The 20,198-nt window shown below is 43.0% G+C and overlaps 1 protein-coding gene across 5 annotated transcripts in view; it reads left to right on the top strand.

Annotated features, from left to right (window-relative positions):
* The window catches only part of ABAT (4-aminobutyrate aminotransferase), a 59,029-nt gene that overhangs the window by 7,942 nt on the left and 30,889 nt on the right, over positions 1–20,198 (top strand). For 2 of the 5 annotated variants that reach the window (XM_074919064.1, XM_074919067.1), the window contains exon 2: positions 16,148–16,276. The exons of 1 other annotated variant lie outside the window; for it this stretch is intronic. In XM_074919064.1, the coding sequence (XP_074775165.1) occupies positions 16,207–16,276 (70 nt within the window). In that variant the 5' untranslated portion in view covers positions 16,148–16,206. Of the gene's footprint in view, positions 1–6,673; positions 6,804–7,519; positions 7,758–16,147; positions 16,277–20,198 lie in introns of those variants that run through there. 2 more of the 5 variants (XM_074919066.1, XM_074919065.1) reach the window with 2 other exon arrangements.

Here is a 20,198-nt window from a genome sequence, read left to right as displayed (position 1 = left end):
TGTGATCTCAGCAACCATCTGGGTGTTGCAGTAACTATAGTTAACAAATCTCGTGCTTTTTTATTTCCAATTATGAAATCTAAAATGTCAGTTGTTTTAGAAGTACTTTTAGTAGCCAGTGACTACTTCCCTAAATTCTCACCAGTAATCTTTATTTTTCCTTGGCCAAGAAGGTGGTTGGAAAATCCTTCTTCTGAGGCAGCCTGTAAGATTGCTGTAAGATTGGACTGTTACATGATTGTGAATGAGTTCAGAGTTTGTTCTTTTGCTTCTCTGTAGATTTTGGTGTAGTGGGACTTTGTTTGGTCAAGATGGTAGGACTGATGATGAACATGGGTTCATGGGTAGTGATGTTTCAACAGTGAGTCAAGTGTGGTGGCTACTCTGGTTGGACCTCGTATTCTTCACACTGCTCAGTTGTTTCCTTTCACTGGTGTACCTTGTTTTCACTGAGCTGACCTTACAACTTCACTGAAGAGTTTGGTGATGTCTCTTCTCCAAGCTGGGAATCTCTGGGTGTGAATGGGAGAGCGAGCCATGCAGGTGACAGGTGAGTTAGGTGAAAGTGGAGCTCTTCAGAAAAGAGACTGAGAAGATACTACTGCCCTTCCAAACCCAACGTTGGTTGTGTGGTACCATACATAATTTCTGATGCAATACTTGTACTTTTTTCAGAAAATATGCAGAAAAAATCATGTTCCAGAGTGATCTGATAAGCGATGGGAGATAGCTCACAGGTCCAGCGTTACTGCTCTGAATGGAAAAGGGAGGAGAAAGGGACTGTTTTGTAACATCTGGTCAAAATCCATATGCAGTCTTGCATAACTGATCCTCTGCTCGGGCTGGTAGGCAAGCTTTGCAGGCGGGCAGCCGCATTCCTCTCATCTGTTGTGAAACTTCACTCTCTGATTATCCCTTTCAGCTACTCTCACTAGTTAACAGCGAAGAGGGAAAAGGGGCAGCTTGCGATAATAGTGATACAGTGCTTCTAAAGGCTAACAAAGCACATGATTTGGTTAGTTCTGTGAAGAATTATCTGGTTGCTGATAAATCCTGAAGTTCCATTCATTCAGTGAAACCCTGAGTTTTATGAAGGAGAAGAATTATTTTCCTTTTTTTTTTCCTTTTTCTGAGATGCTACGACAGTGCTCTCTTGGGGCCCCTTGAGAGGGAGAGGTTAAGTACCACAGAAGAAGAACGGAGGACAGTGCTCTGAGGGGAAGTGCTTTGCTGTCCCATTGTGCTAGCATGGCTTACTTTCATGAGATATCCTTAGAAAGATAAATATTTTTGTTAAATAAATAAGCAAGGTGTTTAACATGACTGCTAGCTCCTTATTCCATACTGACTCTATTCATCTTGATGTAACTCGGGAAGCTGTTTAAAATTACACCAGACTTGCCTTAATCTGTTTTTGATATGTTAGTCATTCCTGGTGTTTATTAGTGCCTTTGTGGCAATATTGTCACATAAGAGAGGCAGGCTTGTCTGACAGTGCAAAAAGGGAGGGTAGCTGCTGCCCCGTGCCACCAGACAGCTCACGTTGAGATGCCTTTCTCTGCTCTTGTTGCAGCATTTTTGTGGTGTTTGATAGACATCTCCTACCTGTCCCACCACACTAAGGCTAGTGGTATTGCCAGCTCATTTGTTACTTTATTCATCATTACAGCCTATATTTGCAAGGTATCTTCTTGCAGCACCCATGGATGTTCCTCAAGAGATATTTGCAGAGCTGCAGAACGCCCAGTGGCTCTCTTGGTTGCTGAAAAGGTTCTCTCCCAAAGCCATAAAAATCAGTTGTTTTCCGTTCCTGCTTTTAGCTCGTTTCTAACTCCAGTCCTGTGGGCCTTCTCCTTTATGAACTGGAAACAGTGGGTATCTTCTGTGATTCCAGAAGGAGCTGACATAACCTCAGGGGTTTGTGTCCCCACTCCCGATTGGTGCAGCCTCCCTGAGCATCGCAGTTACACAAGGATTCCTTCCACAGCTTCTTGACACCAGGTCCCTCTTCTCTGACCCCAGCAACTAAGCTGGACTTGCTCAACTCATAATAGAAACTTTTAGAAAGATTTGCCCAATACTAGCAGCCTTTCCAAAACTATCCAACACTTTTTAATTACCTGTGACGTACAGAATCTTCACGTGCGTGTGATTTGCAGCTTGCATGTAGCAGACTGAAAAAACAGCACTCGGTCTCTTATGCAGGTGTCAGTGTTATCATGAGTGTATGGGTGCAGTACAGATGGACCTCAGCGAGACTTTACCAGTGAGTTTAGCCATTAGCACACTTACTAAAGTCTAATTTACCTCCTCAGATTTCTGTCCGGGTATTTAGTACTTGTATGAAATGATGTAGTGCAGCAGCTTCTTTATTTTTGTCAAACAGGCAATATATAAGAAGTGAATAAGCACAGTCTGTGCAGTAGCTGTGTGGCTTTTTTCCCTAGTGGGTAGCTTTCAGATTTTGATAACCTTCAGTGAGTCTTCTAGTTAGCAGTTTTTCTACCTTGTTTTTAATTCAACAGTGCTTTGGCTTATTCACAACTAGTTGTGTGAAGGGCCCCAGTGAAGTACAAGGGATCACTTCAGAAATATGTATCCTGCTGAATCAGATGGGCACTAGTTTCTTTGTCCATCTGATAATTTTCAAAACATACTGGGGAATTTAGCCACAGAGTCTTATTGATGAACGCTGCATACATATCTGTGTTACCTAAACTGTTTTGAAAACTTCCCACTGCTGTTCTTTTTAACCTGTTGCTTGAATAAGCAGGCAGTAACAGGACTTTTGAGTAGCAGAAATTCATAGTAATTGTGCTTCATTTCTATATCCCTTGCCTTCTCCTTCCAAATAAGAAGTTATCACATTTAATGGGAATTAAAGTAGTTGTCATCTGAAGAATTGGAGAATTGGGGGGGAGTGGGGTGTGAGGGAGGGGGTGATCCCCCGCTCCCCATGTCAGTGTAAGTTACACCAGTTACTGATCAGTGAGTAAAGCAGGCGCAGTTCAGGTGTGCCCTTGCACACATGCAACCTCTGACTTCTAAGCTGAGCATCTGCTCACCAAAAGCGATCCCTGGATATTAGTGTTATTGATTGAGGTGAATTCCACTCCATGAGTTTCTTTACTTTTTTTTCAAAGAAGAAAAACTACCTCTGTACACTTAGTGTAATGTTATGGAATGTGCTAGGGTAGGAGGCAGACTTCTGTCTAGCCACGGGTTGAAAAGCTGCAGTGTGGTGGGTTTCCCACAAAGCCTAAGCAATCCCAGTCTATAATTTCTGTTTTGCCCTTCGTGATAATCCTCTTTCTCCAAATAAGATTTTTATCTTTCTGTCTGCAAATTGTTTGCTCAGATTTTTATAATTAACTTGCGATCAACATCTCTATAGTCTTCATGTTTTCATGAAGTCTTCATGTTTTCTTCCAATTTTTTTTTAATGTATTTTAAAATGAACCTAGTAATCACTGCTGCTGTTCACAGTACCCAAAAGTTGATTTAACACTGCAGTTAGTGCTTTATTCCTTCTCCAAACATGGTAAACCCTGAAGAGAGGTGTTGCTTTTCCCCTTCATTCAAGTTTGAGGTCCTAAGAGTCTGCTTTCTAGTCTTGTGGCAACTCTTTTTGAAGGAGGACTTACGACTTGGTGCTGAGTATCCCGGTGTGCCTTGCCCTCTGCTTTGTCATATTAACGTGTTTTGTTCTTGTTTCTTGCAAGCGTGTGTGATGTTTAGGATTTTGACATTTGTCTCTACCCTAGAGATGCTATTTCTGGATATTGGGGTTTTTCTCAAGTACTGTAGTTCTGTGTTGTTTGAAATGCCTTGTTTTTCCTAACAAATTGTAGGAGAAGCTTTCTAGAGTGAGGCAGAGATTAAGGAGGGCTATAGAGTTGCTTCTGGAGGAACTCACCATCATTTGCAGTGAAATCCAGCAGTTAATAACGTAGTTAAACCTTACAGTATTTTCCATAAAGACAAAATATCCTTTATACTAGCCTTGTGCTATTTACTTGGTCTTGTGAACCAGCCTGGCGAGAATCTGATACCCATTTTGCCTTGTATCATCATAATATATTCAGAAGGATGTACGTAGTATTGATACATGAAAGTCATCTAACAGTGGAAAGGCATGCTTTTGATTCTGCTAAAGCAGTTTATTCTCTTAACAGTGAAAAATTGCATAACAAGTCTTCCTTGGAAACCTGCCTATCAGTGCAGATTGAATACTTACAGTGGGTGGTTGGCGGTCCCTTCCAATGACAGACTGTTCAACTAGATCTTGTCACCGGTGTTCTCTTGATTAAATCAAGTGGAAGTCTATGGCTTTCTTGTTACAATCCACAGTTTGGTGAATAGCACATTTTTAATACATCTTAAATAAGTGTTTAGCAGTTACAATTGCTTCAAATCACTGACATAAGAATGACTGGGACTTTGCCCTGCAACAGGACTTACACGACTCATTGTCATCCTCTTTGTGCACCCAGCCTGCCAGGCAGGGTAATTATGGATATGGAGGGGCTGAGCTGTGAGTTAAGGGGCTGAAAGCAGCCTAGAAAGTTACAGTTCAGTGTTGAGCCATTTGATGCAAGGGTTAAAACAAAAAAATCCGCTGCAAATAAGTCTACTACTGAATTACTCTCTCTCTGGAGGATGAGTTTCCATGCAGTTGGACACAACACAGCTTAGCATGATGGGAGACGGGGCTGACTGGAGTCTCTAGATGATGCTGTCTTATAAATTGTTGGCACCACAGTAGCACTTCACAGTCAGAAGTACTTTCCGTCCAGGATAATTTTGCTTAATGAGTTTAGCCTCACATCACGTAAGGTAGCACTCAGTAAAGGCACAAGAATTCTTTACCATACCCTGATCTCCCTGAAGTGCACCCTTAGGAGCTGTAATCCTGATTATTCACTGAATAAGTGTCGTAATAAATCACTGGTAGAAAGCATTGCCTTGGAATCCAATGTTTTATATGTGGTGGGTGTAAATACCTACAACTTTTCTTAGTCCTTCCCCCTCTACTTTGTGATGTGTCCCTGTGCTAACCATCTGTCTGAATAGGATTATTGCCCTCTCTGCATTAGATTAGCTAGTTAACAAGTTCAATTTAGAATCAGCAGTTTGTTTTACTGTCTGGCAACTAGTACAGGCCAGTTTAAATATGTCTTTTACAGTTTGTGTGTGTAATTAATAACAGATTTTAAATTACGAAGATGAGGGATCAGCTTCAGTCTTTAATTTGGATCAAATCAACAACTTGTTACTTGGGAGTAGTATGATGTAGTTGTTCAACCCCAGTCAACTAAGCACTACACAGCAACTCACTCACTCCACCCCTGCAGTGGGATGGGGGAGAGAATTGGGAGAAAAAAAAAAAAAAAGATAGTAAAACTTGTGGGTTGAGACAAAGTTTAATAGAACAGAAAAGGAAGGGAAGATAGTAATAACAGAATATATAAAACAAGTGATGCACAATACAATTGCTCAACACCTGCTGACCAGTGCCCAGCCAATTCCCGAGCTTCAGTGACCCCTGGCCAACTTCCCCCAGTTTATACACTGGGCATGACATCCTATGGTATGGAATACCCCTGTGGCTCGTTTGGGTCAGCTCTCCTGGCCCTGTCCCCTCACAGCTTCTTGTGCACCCCCAGCAGCCGCAGGCAGGGCAGCATGAGAAGCTGAAAAGTCCTTGATTTAGTATAAACACTGCTTAGCAACAACTAAAAACATCAGTGTGTTACCAACATTATTCTCATCCTAAATCCAAAACACTGCACTATACCAGCTACTAGGAAGAAAATTAACTTTATTCCATCGGAAACCAGGACGTATGCTATCTGTCCTCTAAGCAACTGGGGTCCAGGTTCCTTTCTTGACAGTTGCTGGTACTCACGCGGGATCACAGGCCACAGTCTAACAGCAAAGGAGAAGGGAACCAAAACAGGGTCAGCCACGTCTGGTACTCTTCCATGTTGGTGTTAACCATGTTTGCATTAGCAGTTCGGATGGTGATCAATTAGCCATTTTGTATAGAAGAGCTCTGGAGAACAACATGGTGATTTTAAATTGCATACTCCTGCAACGGATAGAAATTGGTTGTGTGGATGCTGGCATTGCATCTGTTGGTGTGTAAATTATCTGCATCAGGATAATGTTACGATGGAGAGAGACTGCAGAGTGTGTTTGGTCTACCTGAACAACTTTCCGTCCCTCCTCGTTCCTGTATTAGCATGGTAAGCATCACAACATCCTCCCGTACCGAATAAATATTGCTGCTGTTATTGCACTCAGAGAAGGTGGAAGAGGAAAGCATGGTGCTGTAACAGCAGTGCAGGCTAGAGTCACTATATTTACAGGGACCTCAGCTGCTTCCTATAAGCATTGCATCCTCTATCTTTGTCGCTTGCTTCCGATATCTGTCCTTCCCTCTGTCCTAGACCCTTCCTTACTCCTCACTGTGCTTGTGCTGATCCAAGGCAGCACAAGTCTCGGGCTGGCTCTGGTTCCCCAAGGACCAGGCTGCTCCCTCGTCTCCCTCCTGGCAGCATACGGGTGCAGGCGCTTCGGTGGCAGCCCCTCGGTCAGGCTTCAAGCCCTGCCCTTAGGAGAGCATCCTGCTGAAACGTCGCATCCCACAGCTGGAGCCTACGGGAGCTGGGGCGTCAAGCACATCCCACAGCTGGGCTCCGGCCCCTGGCTCCCCGCTGCAGTGCAGCCCTGCCGGGTGGGGGGCACGGAGCACCCCTTCCTCTGCTCGAGTCGCTTTAATGTCCTGATTACTGAAGTGGGTAAGTCACCATCTCGCTTGTAATAATTACAGATTTCCTCTGTGATTTTTCACTTGTCGGTTGCCACAGCAACTGTGCAGTGGCCGAAACACTGTCACAGGGATTTAAATCAGAAGCAGCTCAGCCTTTTCCTGCGCCCTGGCGCATCTTCCCTCTTGCCACCCGGCACCATGGCAACCTGGCGATGGCATCCCTGCCTCCACGATGGCGCCCTGTGCTCGCCTTCCCTGGGGCCACGGCCCGAGCGGTCGGTGCCGTGATTCTCGGCGCGTGTCCCCGTCTCGAGTGTGCGGCGGCGGGAGGTGGCGTTAGGATGTGTGCTGGCTGTTGTACCGCCTGTGCACCACCTGAAGGAACCCAACCGAACCGAGGTTATTTTATGGTAGTTGTGTGCCTGCGTGTCACCCTCGGGGTGTTTACAAACCAGAGTAAAATGAAGGATAAAACCTTTTCTTCAGCTTCCACAGTTCTTGAAAACTAAGGGGCCGTTTCAGACATTAATACAGTCTGGCTCTGCGTCTCAGGAGTTTGTTTTCAGAAACTGCTGAGAAGGCATTCAGGTGAACTCAGACTCCCAGGGGTCCGAGCTGATGGGCTACACCCACATGCTGGAGGTGCTAGAGTAGTGATGGGCAGAGCCACATCATCTTGGTTTGAGGTGACTTGGGCATTGCTCTCCACTGGGTTTGGCTGAGCACAGAGTACAGCAGGAGCTGGTTTCATCAACCTTCCTTAACTGGGGCAATCCCCCCAGCTGAGCTGCCGGATCGCAGCTCGGGGTTTCCTCTGGGTGATGCCTGTCCTTGCTGCCGGCAGTCGCGAGCGGCTGCGGGAGGGAGCTGACGGCAATGGCATTTCTCGTGAATGCAGCCGACAGCAGCCGGCTCTAAAGTGAAGGAGAGCGCAACGTTTTCGACCAGCAAGCTGGCTGTGGGGAGTTTTCATCCAAGTCATGTAAGTGCCTTTGCCTTGTGCCTGCGTGCGGTGGGGTTGGCGCAGCCTGCGGCCGAGCCTGCGAGGGCTGCGCTCCCGTGCCTTCTGCTGGAGGGGAATGTGTGTCCATGTATGTGTGATGTTAAAATGTCCGTGTCGTGGACAGCCACGGTGAGCCGTTCCCTGGTTTGTTTGCTGGACCCCTTGTAAAAGAAATCTTCCCCCATGCGTCTGCTTTTCTGTGTCCTCAGCTGAAATGGGGGTCACCTTGAGAAACCAGAGCACTCGCTCCTGTTTAAGATGCTTCCCTTGGTTTGGTGCAGGCTGCCTCCAAGTGAGCTGTTTTATGACTTTAGGAAGCAGAAGAATAAATTGTGCTTTTACAGTGCATTTTATTTGATGCTATTTATCTATTTTCATGACCTCTGAGGAGGCAATGTTAGGATGCCAAGGAATAAAATCTTACCAGCAGTATAACTGAATTTCCTTGGATGAAACTCCACTTGAGGGTATTTTGCAGTACTTTAATTTTTCCGATGCTGCAGAATGCTTGTGGAGCAACTAATCTGGAAAGCACAGCTGTGTCATAATTTAAGCTGTTTAACCCATTGAGAGCTGGACTGTTTTAGGGTGGGAAATGTGTGGAAATTAACAGGCATGGTTTGGCTATGTTCTTGCCATCTGCGTTTAAAATAATGGATTCAGAATATGCAGGCTTGAAGAGAGCTTATGCATAGCTCACTAGTAAAGTTCACTGAAATATCAAAGTGTAGGTTTTTTCAGTGGGAACTATTAAGGAATAACAAACTAAAAAAAATTAAAATTTTTCAGTTAACATTAGTTTAGCTGTGCTTGTCTTTTACCAACATTTATGTACAGTTATGCTGTTGATGTAGGTATTTTTAGCTGTGTATCTGGAACTTGCCCAATTTCTAACAGATGCTTTTTCGACCCCATTTTTTTCTTTTTCTGAGACAATGTGGGTTTTTTCACAGGCCAGGTGTAGGCACATGTCATCCCAGCTTAGCTGTTCTAGTAGTTCTTGGATCAAAAATGAGCTGCTCAGAAGTTTAGTGGGTCACCTGAATCCTAGTGTGACATAACTGCCACATTCCCACCTGTTCTTATTCACTGGATTATGGACCAGGAATCTTTTCTTAGTCCGATATTTGTTGGAGAGAGGGAAGGCAGAGACAAGGGCAGAAAGATTTTATTTATTTTATTTTATTTAAGTACGTATTCATAACCAATCACCAAGAGGACATCTAAGGAGGAGAACCTGGACATGAGTGTTAGAACACTCATCTACAATCAGAAGTGTCAAAACTTGATGGAAGGACTGCAGGATTCTGTTCTGACTTGATCGTTGGTCTCATTAGGCAGGTTGGTATTGCCCTGTCATGATGGATGCTGACGGTACAGTACTTCCAAGCTATAGGCGTGAGGTTTTTGTCTCATGTGTTGCACCTTGCTTTGGGCTTTTGCTGCAGTTTTCAGAACAGACTGACTTGAATGCCAGCTGGATGTGGACACGAGATAGCTGTGCAAAAAGCCAGTTTATTAGGGAAGACTTACACTGTCTTGTGTAATATTTACTGTTTTGTCAAGACTTGAAGGACAAAACTAGTCTCCCCATTTCTGTTCTTCTGAACAGTAGTGGGAGTGTTTGATCCTGTTGGTGTCACCAAATAAATAAGCACCGTGAATAACAGACACTTGAGCTTTACTTGTAACTATGACAACTGTGTCCTTGACAACTTAAGTACAATCATGGAGTTTTCAATTACATCCTGTACACGAAGCCGTTAAGGTTGTTAGAGGCATAAACAGCAAAAGCAACTGTCAGCTCATGAAATATTTTCTGGAAAAATGCATTTTGGTGGTAGATACACGTTTCTACTTGCAGATAGCTGTCGCTCGCTTTGTTGTTAGTGTGGCTTGGTAGGAAATGCCTCGGTGAGCTGTGCTTTCCAAGGACAAACTCACCATTTGTTGGTGAGAGTCACTCTTTGCACTGACTTTTTTGGCTGCTGCCTGTGAAATTGCGCCAGATAAGTGTTGAGCTTCCAAGTGCTTGGGGGTCCCTTTCTGATGTGTGGGTTGTCCTACAGACCCAGCAGATCTGCAGAGTGTCTCAGTCACTGTAGGGATCCTGGTATGTGACCCTGATGATGCGGGGTGCTTGTCACCACCTTTGCTTTTGAAGTATGAGGCCGTGGCCTTTGGTTGACCAAGTTGGATGAGGAGCAGCTTGTTTCTCTTTTCTGTGCCATCTCATGAGGGTGGTGCTAGGTACTGTTCTTCTTGAAATCAAGAGTTTCTGCTTTGTTTTATGCTGAGTTTGTATAGACGCTGGATGGAAAATCTAATGCCAGCCATGAACACTAGATGTTTATTTTCTCGCCAACCACCCCTTAACAGGACCTTCCTGTTCCCATGATGGTTTGAGTTAGTCTTAGTCTATCACTAGAAATTCTTGGTGTTACTCTAACAAACTTATCTTGCAAATGCTGTTGTAAGCTAATTCAAATTTTAGTCAGAACTATACCTTTAAAACAAAACATGTTGAAGTAAAAGGACCTGTTGTATTTCACTGTGTGCACTCAGACTTTCAGAACTACATAGTCTATATTGAACTCTTAACTGCTTCTGGGACCAAGTGGATTGCAGTTAAATACATCAACATGCTGGCAGGCTTCTTTATTTACTTTGTTGCTTGCTACATTTAAGTGACTAAAGCAGTAAGTCAGGATTTCTAATGTCACCCTGTGCTCTGTCAATAACAACTGGTTAAGTCATTCAGTTTTTTCCTGCTTTGATCTATTGGCTGTGGACATTCCCCATCTCCCCAGAGGAAGGTGGGGCAGTACGTAATGATTGCAGTGTATTTTCGAACAGCAAGTGATATATACATGGAATCTTTTTATGTAGATACCACGATGACGTTAGGTTGCCCCGTTCTTCCTCAAATGCAGACTAAGGGAGGGCATGATTATGTTTGATGGATGACAGACTTGACTTGTCTTCCACCTCACCCATGCCTATATTTCTTTGTGAAATTGTAGGGAAATTCCAGACTCTGGGATCTCCTTGGTCTGTTTTTAGAAGTAAAATACTTGAGCTGCATCACCTAAGTCATACTTGTTCACGAACACTGCAAACCAGGAGACTTACCCCCTTTAACAAATGGCCTTGGATTTTTATTCTTTTAAGGCAGGATCCTTCAACTTTCTGTTTTGTGGGCCCTAGACCCAGGACATTTACCTGCCAGAAGTTGATGAAAATAATAAAAATTTAGTAACAAGGGATTTTCAGGAGTTTATGGGGTACAGAATGTGGGCCTGGTTAAGATTTTTCTTTCTAACCTGTCAGGCTCTTGCAGAGTAAGAGATGATAGGGCTTGGGCAGCATGAGTGAGGCTGGAAGGCTTGTCCCAGCTCAGCTCAGAAGCTGCAGTCCCATCCAGCTCTGGTTTTGGCACCCTCTTTATCTTTCCTCTCTTTCAGAACTGCTTATCTCATCTCTGATGTGGCAGTCCCTACTTATGTGCTAGCGTCTGTGACTCCCTCTTCTTAGTGCCCATGTCCTGGTCCCGTTACCCAGACTTTTTCCAGCTTGCCTCTGATACATTCCAGCCCTGATGTGTGGGTATGGGAGCACTGTGGAGGCTAGAAAAGGAGCAACAAGAGCTCGTGGAAGATAAACAACACAAAAAAATGGACCACTAATTCTTTATCACCTAGTGGGTCTTTCTCACAGTAGTTGGGCTCACAATCCTATGAAGCCAAGGAAATCAACTTTTAATTACAAAAGAAAACCAGCTTTGCAGTGTTTTCCCACTTCCAGCAGGGCTACCCAAGTAGTGCCAGGCTTTTCAACATTGTTCTTTTGTTCTGGTCACGGGAACCATAGCTGACTTGGTCTCTCAGTTTGCAGTTTCTTTCGCTGTTAAAAAACAAATGCAGAAAATGCAGTCTCGAAGCGTGCTGAGCTGTGAACTGCAGAGCCTTCTCACCTCTTTGAGAAACACCCTCCTTGCAAACCATCTCTACCAGCTCACCTCCAGGATGCCAGGGCAGGCTGGGGTGTGGAGAGGGTGGTTTTGCTTGCAGGCCTGATGCTGGTGCTGTCTGTGGGCTCCCAACAGAGTGAGGCAGTGGCCACCACCTCTGCGGGGTGGCAGAGCTTCAGGACCCCTGTGCCCGCCAGCAGACCCCCGACAGCTCGCCAAACGAATAAGCCTTGTGCTGTTTTCACATCGAGATGGATCCAAGCAAGCAAGACTAAAAAATAGTTTGGGATGCTTCAAATTTCACAACAATGAACATGTAGTATGACAATACCCTTGCTGCTGTGCACCACAGAAAAGTCAAGCCAAGGAAAACAGCAAAAAAGGAGTGTGTTTGTCTTTACCTTCCAGCTCCCCGAATACATGTTATGAAGACTTGTGGAGTAATTGCCCTGTGCAGATTGTGCTGCTGTTTCTAAACCACTTAATTGTTCCTGGTTAAATGGATTTGGAGCAGCTGACAGACAGATGAATGTGCCCCCATGAATTTAAAACAGGCTTCTCGTGTCTTTGGCATGAGTTGCAAGAAAGAGATGCAAATCTGCAGTGCTGACTTCTCATCCGTGTCTTGCAGTGTCTCTGTTTCACTTCTTACCTTTGCATCTATCCCAGGGATGCTTGCAGAGGCAGGTTTTTGCAGGCACAGACATCATGCTGCATTTGCTCCTCTGCTAGCAAGCAAGAATGTTACATGAACTCCTAGTCTGTATATTTTCACTCTTGTATATGGATCAAGCCCCTCTGAATGTTGGAGTCCCTCTCTAATTTTTTATTATTTTTTTTTTCCCAGGGATTCTCTGTAAAAAACATAATCTTGTTAGCTCGCAGGAACAATGCATCTTTGTGTGTTCACAGTAGGCTGCTGCTACTGCTGCTGAATGACTGTTGTCGTTCCTAGTAACTAATTTTGCCTGTCAGAAATAATCACTCAGTACAGAATTTTAAGAGCTGCTGTTTAAAACAGTGCATCCAGTTTTCACAGTGTGCATTTAAAAAAATCCACATATCCTGATGTTTCATGTGGTCAATAAACTGTACCAAGCTTCCTCTTTGAAAATAATTTTTCTTACTAAAAGAATGTGACGATGGCTTAAACTGTATTTGCCGCTGCGTGTGTTTACATAATGCAAAATTATATGCAAATATATTTGCAGATATATCTGCGAAATTAATGTAGTGAACGTTTACTACAGAACAGCTCTTTTGTAGTCATCTGTAACAATGGCCTTCTCCAGCTCGGACAGTTGCGATTAGACAGAAAATATTTAGGTAAGACTTTTATGAATCTCTTTTTCTGAAAGAGTCTCACTTCTCTGAGGTCTAAGGTGGGTAGCGTTTAATCACACATCAAACACAAACACTGTCCTTCACGTCCCCTTTACAGTCTGATATCTGAAAGTGGTGGCTGTGTTTTGTCTAGATTTTAAAGACTCAAAGCGTGCGCCGTTGCTCCGAAGCAGCAGTGGTGATGGAGCGTGGCTTTGCTGCAGTTTTGACATGTGTATGAAAGCTGATTTCTGCTGTCTCGAAAATTGTGCTGCAGCTGCTTGCGGTGCTGGAACAAGCCAGACCAGTGGGAATTGATCAAGAGATGGATTATGGAGGCAAAATTCAATTGGTTATGATGATAACCAAATAATATGTGCTTAGACAAATACACCAATCACATCAGCTGATCTCCTGTGAGAATTCGTGTGCATAATGGAAATGGAAAAGTTGGTTTTAGTTATACTCACATATGATACGACATGATAGATTTTCACTCTGGACCAGAAAATGGTAAAACATTTTATATAACTGTCAAAGGAAAATTAGGGCTAAGCTACTTTACTTTTAAACCTCTTGCAATAATTTTTTTCTACGAGTATTTCAGAAAGCCAATACCATTTCCAAATATATTTTTTAAGCCTTTTATGAATATTGTAATTTAACCATTAAAGGATTTAAGATAAACAGTATAAGTAAAAGATAAAATAACATTCTGGGAGCAAAGACTTAGGGGTGGTTCACCTAGGGAAGAAAAAGTAGGTATCACTGAAGGGAAACCTGGACGCTGGTGGGTACAACCATGTAGTGTGACTTAAAGGTACGTTTGATTTTATGTGACGAGGCATCTCATCATGGCGAGGAAGGTAGATTAGTCACTTGGTAGCAAAACACCCACGGGAGATGCCTGAAGGGGATTAGAACGACAAAGTGAACCTCGCTGGGTTGTTTTAGCCTTCTGTCATAGGTAAGTTTGCACTGCTCTGTTTGTTAGTTCCTGCAAAACCGTGTTCCTGTTAGCTTTTAACAGGCTCCGAGAGACTTTGCAGAGCAGACTGAAGGAGGAGGTTGTGGATTGAAGAAGTACAGACCGGATAAATAGCTGTGAGCAGAGAGCATCAACCAAGGGGGTTATTCATTGTGAGAGGTGCTTGGCCAGTTCATCCTTTAACAGCTTTTTTCCACAGTGGTAGTCTCACTGACTTACCCACGTTTGTTTTTTGCTAGAGGATGTTCATGAGGTAAGAAATTTAGGGTATTGGGATATTTCTTTACACATTGATTATGCAAGAGTTAGCACAACTAAAGAAAGAAGCTAGAGAGTGAAAAAATAATGTATTAATTAAATTAATCTTGTCTTATAAATTACTCTTTTCTGAAAAAAAATAACTAGTTCCTTCTACACTTCTGACCCCAAAACCTCACAAAGCTAATGTAGCTTTTTCCAGCGTGCACGCTAACGTTGTGCAAGTGTTTGCTCACCTTGGCAGATTTCAAAATATCTTCAATTTTAAATTGAACTTGGAGCAAGCTAAGTGAAAGCAAATACTGTGTCAATTGTCTACGAAGGCACAGGGAATTTTCTTTGTACCTGAGTATTAATAGGTCTATGAATTAATAGATATCTGTAGGCAAGGAAGTTTTTGTTTTCTTTTTGAATTTTTTTCAATTTTGAAAAAGCTCAAGCATGAAGGAAATGGTATCTTGGCTAAAGACAATACTGAAATTAAATTTCTGATATATTAATGTTAGGTAAGAGATATTTTCTGTCATGGTAGCAATAGATCAGCTGCTTCCCTGCCTCTAATCAGCAGCATGTGTTTGTGTATTTTATTGATGGCATAGAAATGCTGTAAGCAGTAAGCTGTGATCTCTTTCTGCTGGAAAATCAGCTCCATTCTTGCAGTGTATTTAATTAGTTCTTTCCAGGAGCTTTATGGTAATAGTGACATTTCATTTGGACTGCAAGCCTCAGTCTGTTGCTACTAGATGGTCTGCACCTACTGGGGTGGAGGGACATACAGTGAGGTGAAAAACCCAGCTGAGTCTCTGTGCAGGCAAAGAAGGGCCTCTAGTGTCCGACATAGATCACAGGGTACCACACTGCTAAATGTAAAGTCTGAATTTAACCTGTGTCCTGGATAACAATTCAATGACCTGTTTTATCTATGACTTCCAGCCAGGCTTTCTGCACAGGTGATACCGGGTGAAAAAGGAGTTCATGCTACTTGACTTTACAAGGTCATTTACATGTAACTAGCTGAGGTGGAATCACAGAGGGGTTGAGGTTGGAAGGGACCTCTGGAAGTCATCTGGTCCAACCCTCTGCTCAAGCAACGTCACCTAAAGCAGGACCATGTCCAATTGGGCTTTGAATATCTCCAAGCATGGCAACTCCACACCCTCTCTGGGCAACCTGTCCAGGGTTTTTCTGTATTTAGATGGAGCTTACTGTATTTTGGTGTGTGCCCATTGCCTGTTATCTAGTCACAGGACACCAGTGAGAAGACCCTGGCTCCTTCTTTACTCCCTCCTTTCAAGTATTTATTACACATTGATGGGATGCAAGCTGAGCCTTCTCCAGGCTGAACAATCCCAGCTCTCATCGTTTGTCTTCATAGAGATGTAATTAATTGGTAGAACTGTTTTTTCAGGGGATTGATTTTCTTTTATTTCCTAATGCCTGTCCTACTGTCTTTTTGTATTAGATGAGATTTTTCTCATAAACTTAGGATGAATTGAAATAGCATAATGGCTTTGAGAGACTGACTGGACTACATACACAGAGAAAGTAGAGAAGAAGAGCAAGGGAAAATAAGTAATGATCTTTACCCCCTGGCCCTGCTAAAGCTGGGAGATACAGATTTAGCCTAGAAGTCATTTGCCTTAACAAGACCTAGCATCAGACTTGGTTCTCAATCCTGAGACTGCTCTGAATGTCAGCATTAATCCATCAAAGCCTGCTTTCAGTTTCTTTGGATTGGAATTAGCGAAAGGGGAAATTGAAATGAATGGCACAGTAATAGTGGCTGCGTCCATAGGGACACAAATAAGTGTTTGCTTTTCTTCTTTTCAGAACATCAGTCGGAAAGAAATCTCTCAAGATTGAGTCTTTTTGAGTAAAGAAAAGATAAAATGGCGTCAATGTTGCTTAGTCGACAGCTGACCTGTTGCCTGCAGCAAAACTCCAGACTGCTTGTATTTGGTAGGTGGTTTTTTGTATTTTCTTGGTTTGTGTTTGGTAAGTGTTCACTTTACGCTAGTGAGCAAAGTGCCATTTTGAACACTGCTGGGGTTTGTCCACTGGTGTTGAATCTTTCAAAACTTGGACAGTGTGATGTTCTGCATCTTAGGTAATGATGCAGTTGTAGTCTAGAAGTGGCCCACAAAGGTACTGTGGGCTGGTGGTTTTTTTTTTATTCTGCAAACAAGAACTCGGTTAATAATTTGTGCTGTAAACATACTAACTGAAACAAAGGTCTTCAGCCCTTGGAACTTTTATTTTCTGATGCTATGTGGTGCAGAGATGAAACAACCATCCATCAAAATCAGCCATTTTTTGTCTTTGTGCTATGTACCATGACTCTGCCCATCTTCCCTTGGGAAGAGGTTTTGTGTGACTGACATGAAGAGGTGACCCTCACTGGGGATGTGTGTTTCTGCCTGGAGTTAGCTCTAGTGTGAAATAAAAACCTATCGCACAGCATCAAACTACTTTCTCCTAAGTGTGTAATGGCAAGTTCTTGCTTTGCCCCAGCTTGTAATTTAGCATGTGTATGTGTATATTGAACCTGCAGTCTCTGTGAAATAGATATAAGAACTAAATTTCTGTTGGTTTTGTTGGACAAAGCAGTGTAGAATCTAAGATGTGGCATCCATTTTGTGTGCTGTTATACTGAACGCAGTATAGCTGAATGACTTTTTCTGTGACTGAGTAAATACTAATTTTTCTTCTCCCCTCCAGCCCTTCTTCTGCAGTGCCATTGTGCTCCTTCTGCCACTGCCAGGCAAACACAAAACCCTTCCATTTTCTCAGAAACTTAAACATGGTTGATTTCCATTTAAATAATACAGTTTAGGGAGCAACTGACCTTTGGCTAAAGAACACAAAAGTCTCGTAACTATTGGAAGAGTATTAGGTCAGTGTTACAGTACAGTACAGTGGGAGTGACGCACTGATTATCTGCACTGTGCAAGAGCAGTGATCATTTGGTCGATACTGGGCAATGGAAAGTGCTTGCAGCAACCAGGCCTTCATTAGCTGTCAGTCCTTTGAGCTAATCTGTCACCTCAATATCACTTAATGCCCCCTGCCCCGCGTGTGTGTGTCTTGCACTCTTCTGTGCTGCTTCCCAACCACAAAGACATTGCAGTTGTGCAAGATACTTGCGGTCACTGGAGGGCAGATGTACTAACTCACTCTTGTTTTCTCACCATTGCAATGGTGGGTGTAGATACTCAATAAAAAAGCAAAGCAACTCTGGGCTCCATTATTCCATCCTTGCTTTCAGAAGCGGGAAAGCATGCTGAAATATTGAAGCAAAGACTAGAGGAGCTTGGCTGCAGGCTGTATAACAGTCCTGTGGCCTTTGGGACTGAATGCTCTGTGTGTGTGTCCAGAAATTAGAAAAGATGGAGCAAGAGGAGAACCCCTCACCAGAAGGGACTGTATCCTGACAGTTTTTTAGCCTGCAACATTCTTGGTTGACAGGCAGAAGGCTCTCATGTGTGTAGCAACAATCCAGGCTTCAGGCCCTTCTTCTGGTGAGCCCCAGCTAAGGTTGCAGTGCTGCTGGTCTCTGCTGGCTTTTAGGGAAATGCTGAGGACAACATCCAGGGGCTCTTTGCTCCAGAGTGCTCTCCTCTAAGGCATTTTTGAGTACTCAAGTTCAGAGCTTTGCAGACTGAAAAAGAGACTTGTACATTACTCCCACAAAAATCCTGTGGTGCCATTTGGTCTGCTAATTATTTTATTTTTTTTCTGAAATGACAGGGTTTGCAAAGGGGGGATGGAGGTGGAGAGGGAGAGAGAATTGATTGCCTCTTGGTAGAAGTCTCAATGTCTGTGGGCTGTCATGTTTCAGTTGTGTGTGTGCATTAAGGGCAGTAATCCTACTCAGCTTGAATCTATGATAAATTTATTTACAGAAGGAGATTGTTTGATTGTTTTCATCCTTGATTATTTCTGATTTTTAAAGCAAATGTGGGAGTTAGCACTGTGCTGGCCTTGAGCATGAAATAAACTGGTTACTGACAAAAAAGGGGCATGTGGAAAGGAAGGGTGTTGTTTTCAGGTTTGCATTCACTGCAGCAAAGAATTACATCCACGTTCACCGTTGTAAAACACATGGAACAAAGGTAACTAAGCTTTATATTAATCAAAATATTTCTAGGAACCTTTTCTCTAGTTGTACATGGGGGATAGTGTTTAATTCTAATTAAGATGTATTTCAAGCCCTCATCTTTTAAGGAACATGGGACAAGAGGTAAGCATCTAGTTGAAGAATCTTTTTCTATTTAACTATTGCTTGTAGTGTTCTCATTACTAGCACAGTTAGCCAGCCTGTGGCAAGCTAACTAGAAAGGAAAAATGAAAATCATTTCAGTTGATCAAAATGCAAAAGCTAAGCAAAATATATGAAAGTAATATGCATCTGAAATATTTCCCAAAAATGTGAAGCCTGTAAGTATTTGGAGTCCTTACTCCTTCCTTAAAAATAAGATTTAATCAGATATGGTTTTATTTTCCTTATGTATTTGATCTACTTGATAATTTGGCCTTGAAGATAAAGTTCAGTAGAATTTGATGGGTGACAGAAGAATGACAATAGACTCATTAACTAGCCTACTCTTTTTTCACAAGGCGTCCTGCGTAGTGCTGTCAGTATAGTAACAGCCAGGGTGGTTGGGGAGAGGCAGCTGATGTTGGAGAAATGACAACGTACCTCGGTGTTACGTCTCACCTGAACTGAGTTCTGTTGGTACTGTCAGCCCATTGTGTTGCAAGGTGATCACAGATGATGGTCTGAATGTAAATACTGACTCCGCTTTGTGCCAGCTCTGGTTTTATCAGCTGTGCCATTGTAGTAGGAAAGCTGTTCCCTTTCCGTGCTTTGGAGGCAGATGAAGATTCAGTTGGTTGTTAGCTGGTAGGGTAGTACCCTAATTATGAGGACAGGCTGGGACTTCAGAGATCTAGGTTCAGTTTCATACTGATTACCCTAAGGGGCTGAATTAGTCTTGGAATCTTGAACTGGAAAGCATGCCAAAAGGTCAGTCTTCTGCCTTAAGGTAGCATCAATTTGCATTAGTGCACACCCATGCCTTTCTAGAATGATGACCCGTTCTTCAAGGCCCCCAGCAGTGTGGCTTCTGCAGCCTCCCCAGGCAATCTGCTGCACTGCTGAACTGACCTTACCTTTAAAACTTTTTTCAAATATTTAACCTAAGTTTCAAAACAGGAAGAAAATGAAGTCCTTATAATTTGTCGTGCCCTCAAAGGACTTGGGAGCTGGACTGTTTATTTTTTATTTACAGTAACCTGTTATGTATTTGAAACATATTACCTACCCCAAGACCTCATACTTTTTTCTCAACTGATCTAAATACTGTTTCAGTCTCTCCTCCTAGGTCCAGTTTTTCTCCTCCAGCTTCTCTGCACTTTTATTGCAGTGCCCTCAATGGGCTAACTCAGGTTGAGGCTGTACCTCACCTATGTGTCAGTCTGTTTCCTATCTCTACAGAGGATAGTAATGTTTTATCTCACAGGTATGCTCAGTAAAGTCTGAGAGATGTTCATGTTAATTACTGGCTTGTCCCTATCACAGTTACTAGAAAGAGGTTGGAAAGCCATGAGAAAGATTTGCTCCTACTTCTGTCTCCAATATAAATCCTTTCTAAGACTTTTTTTATTCAGTTTGTACGTTAGGAGCTTCCCTAGGAAATCAGAAAGAAATCAGGATATTTTTGAGTGATGTGTGGGACAAGCAAGGATCAGTTCCCTTCTCTGGACTGTAGAGAACATGGACATGAGGTCAGCTTCACCTGATGCCCCAGAAACTGGCCATTGATGACTCTGGAGCGTAACCTCTCTCATCGGACTATGGAGCCTTTATTCTTCTCTCTGG

This window comes from Athene noctua, chromosome 15 (genome assembly GCF_965140245.1).
Source record: "Athene noctua chromosome 15, bAthNoc1.hap1.1, whole genome shotgun sequence".
Taxonomy (NCBI): Eukaryota; Metazoa; Chordata; class Aves; order Strigiformes; family Strigidae; genus Athene; species Athene noctua.
Note: the sequence above shows the minus strand (reverse complement) of the source record. Positions and strands in the feature narration are given on the sequence as shown.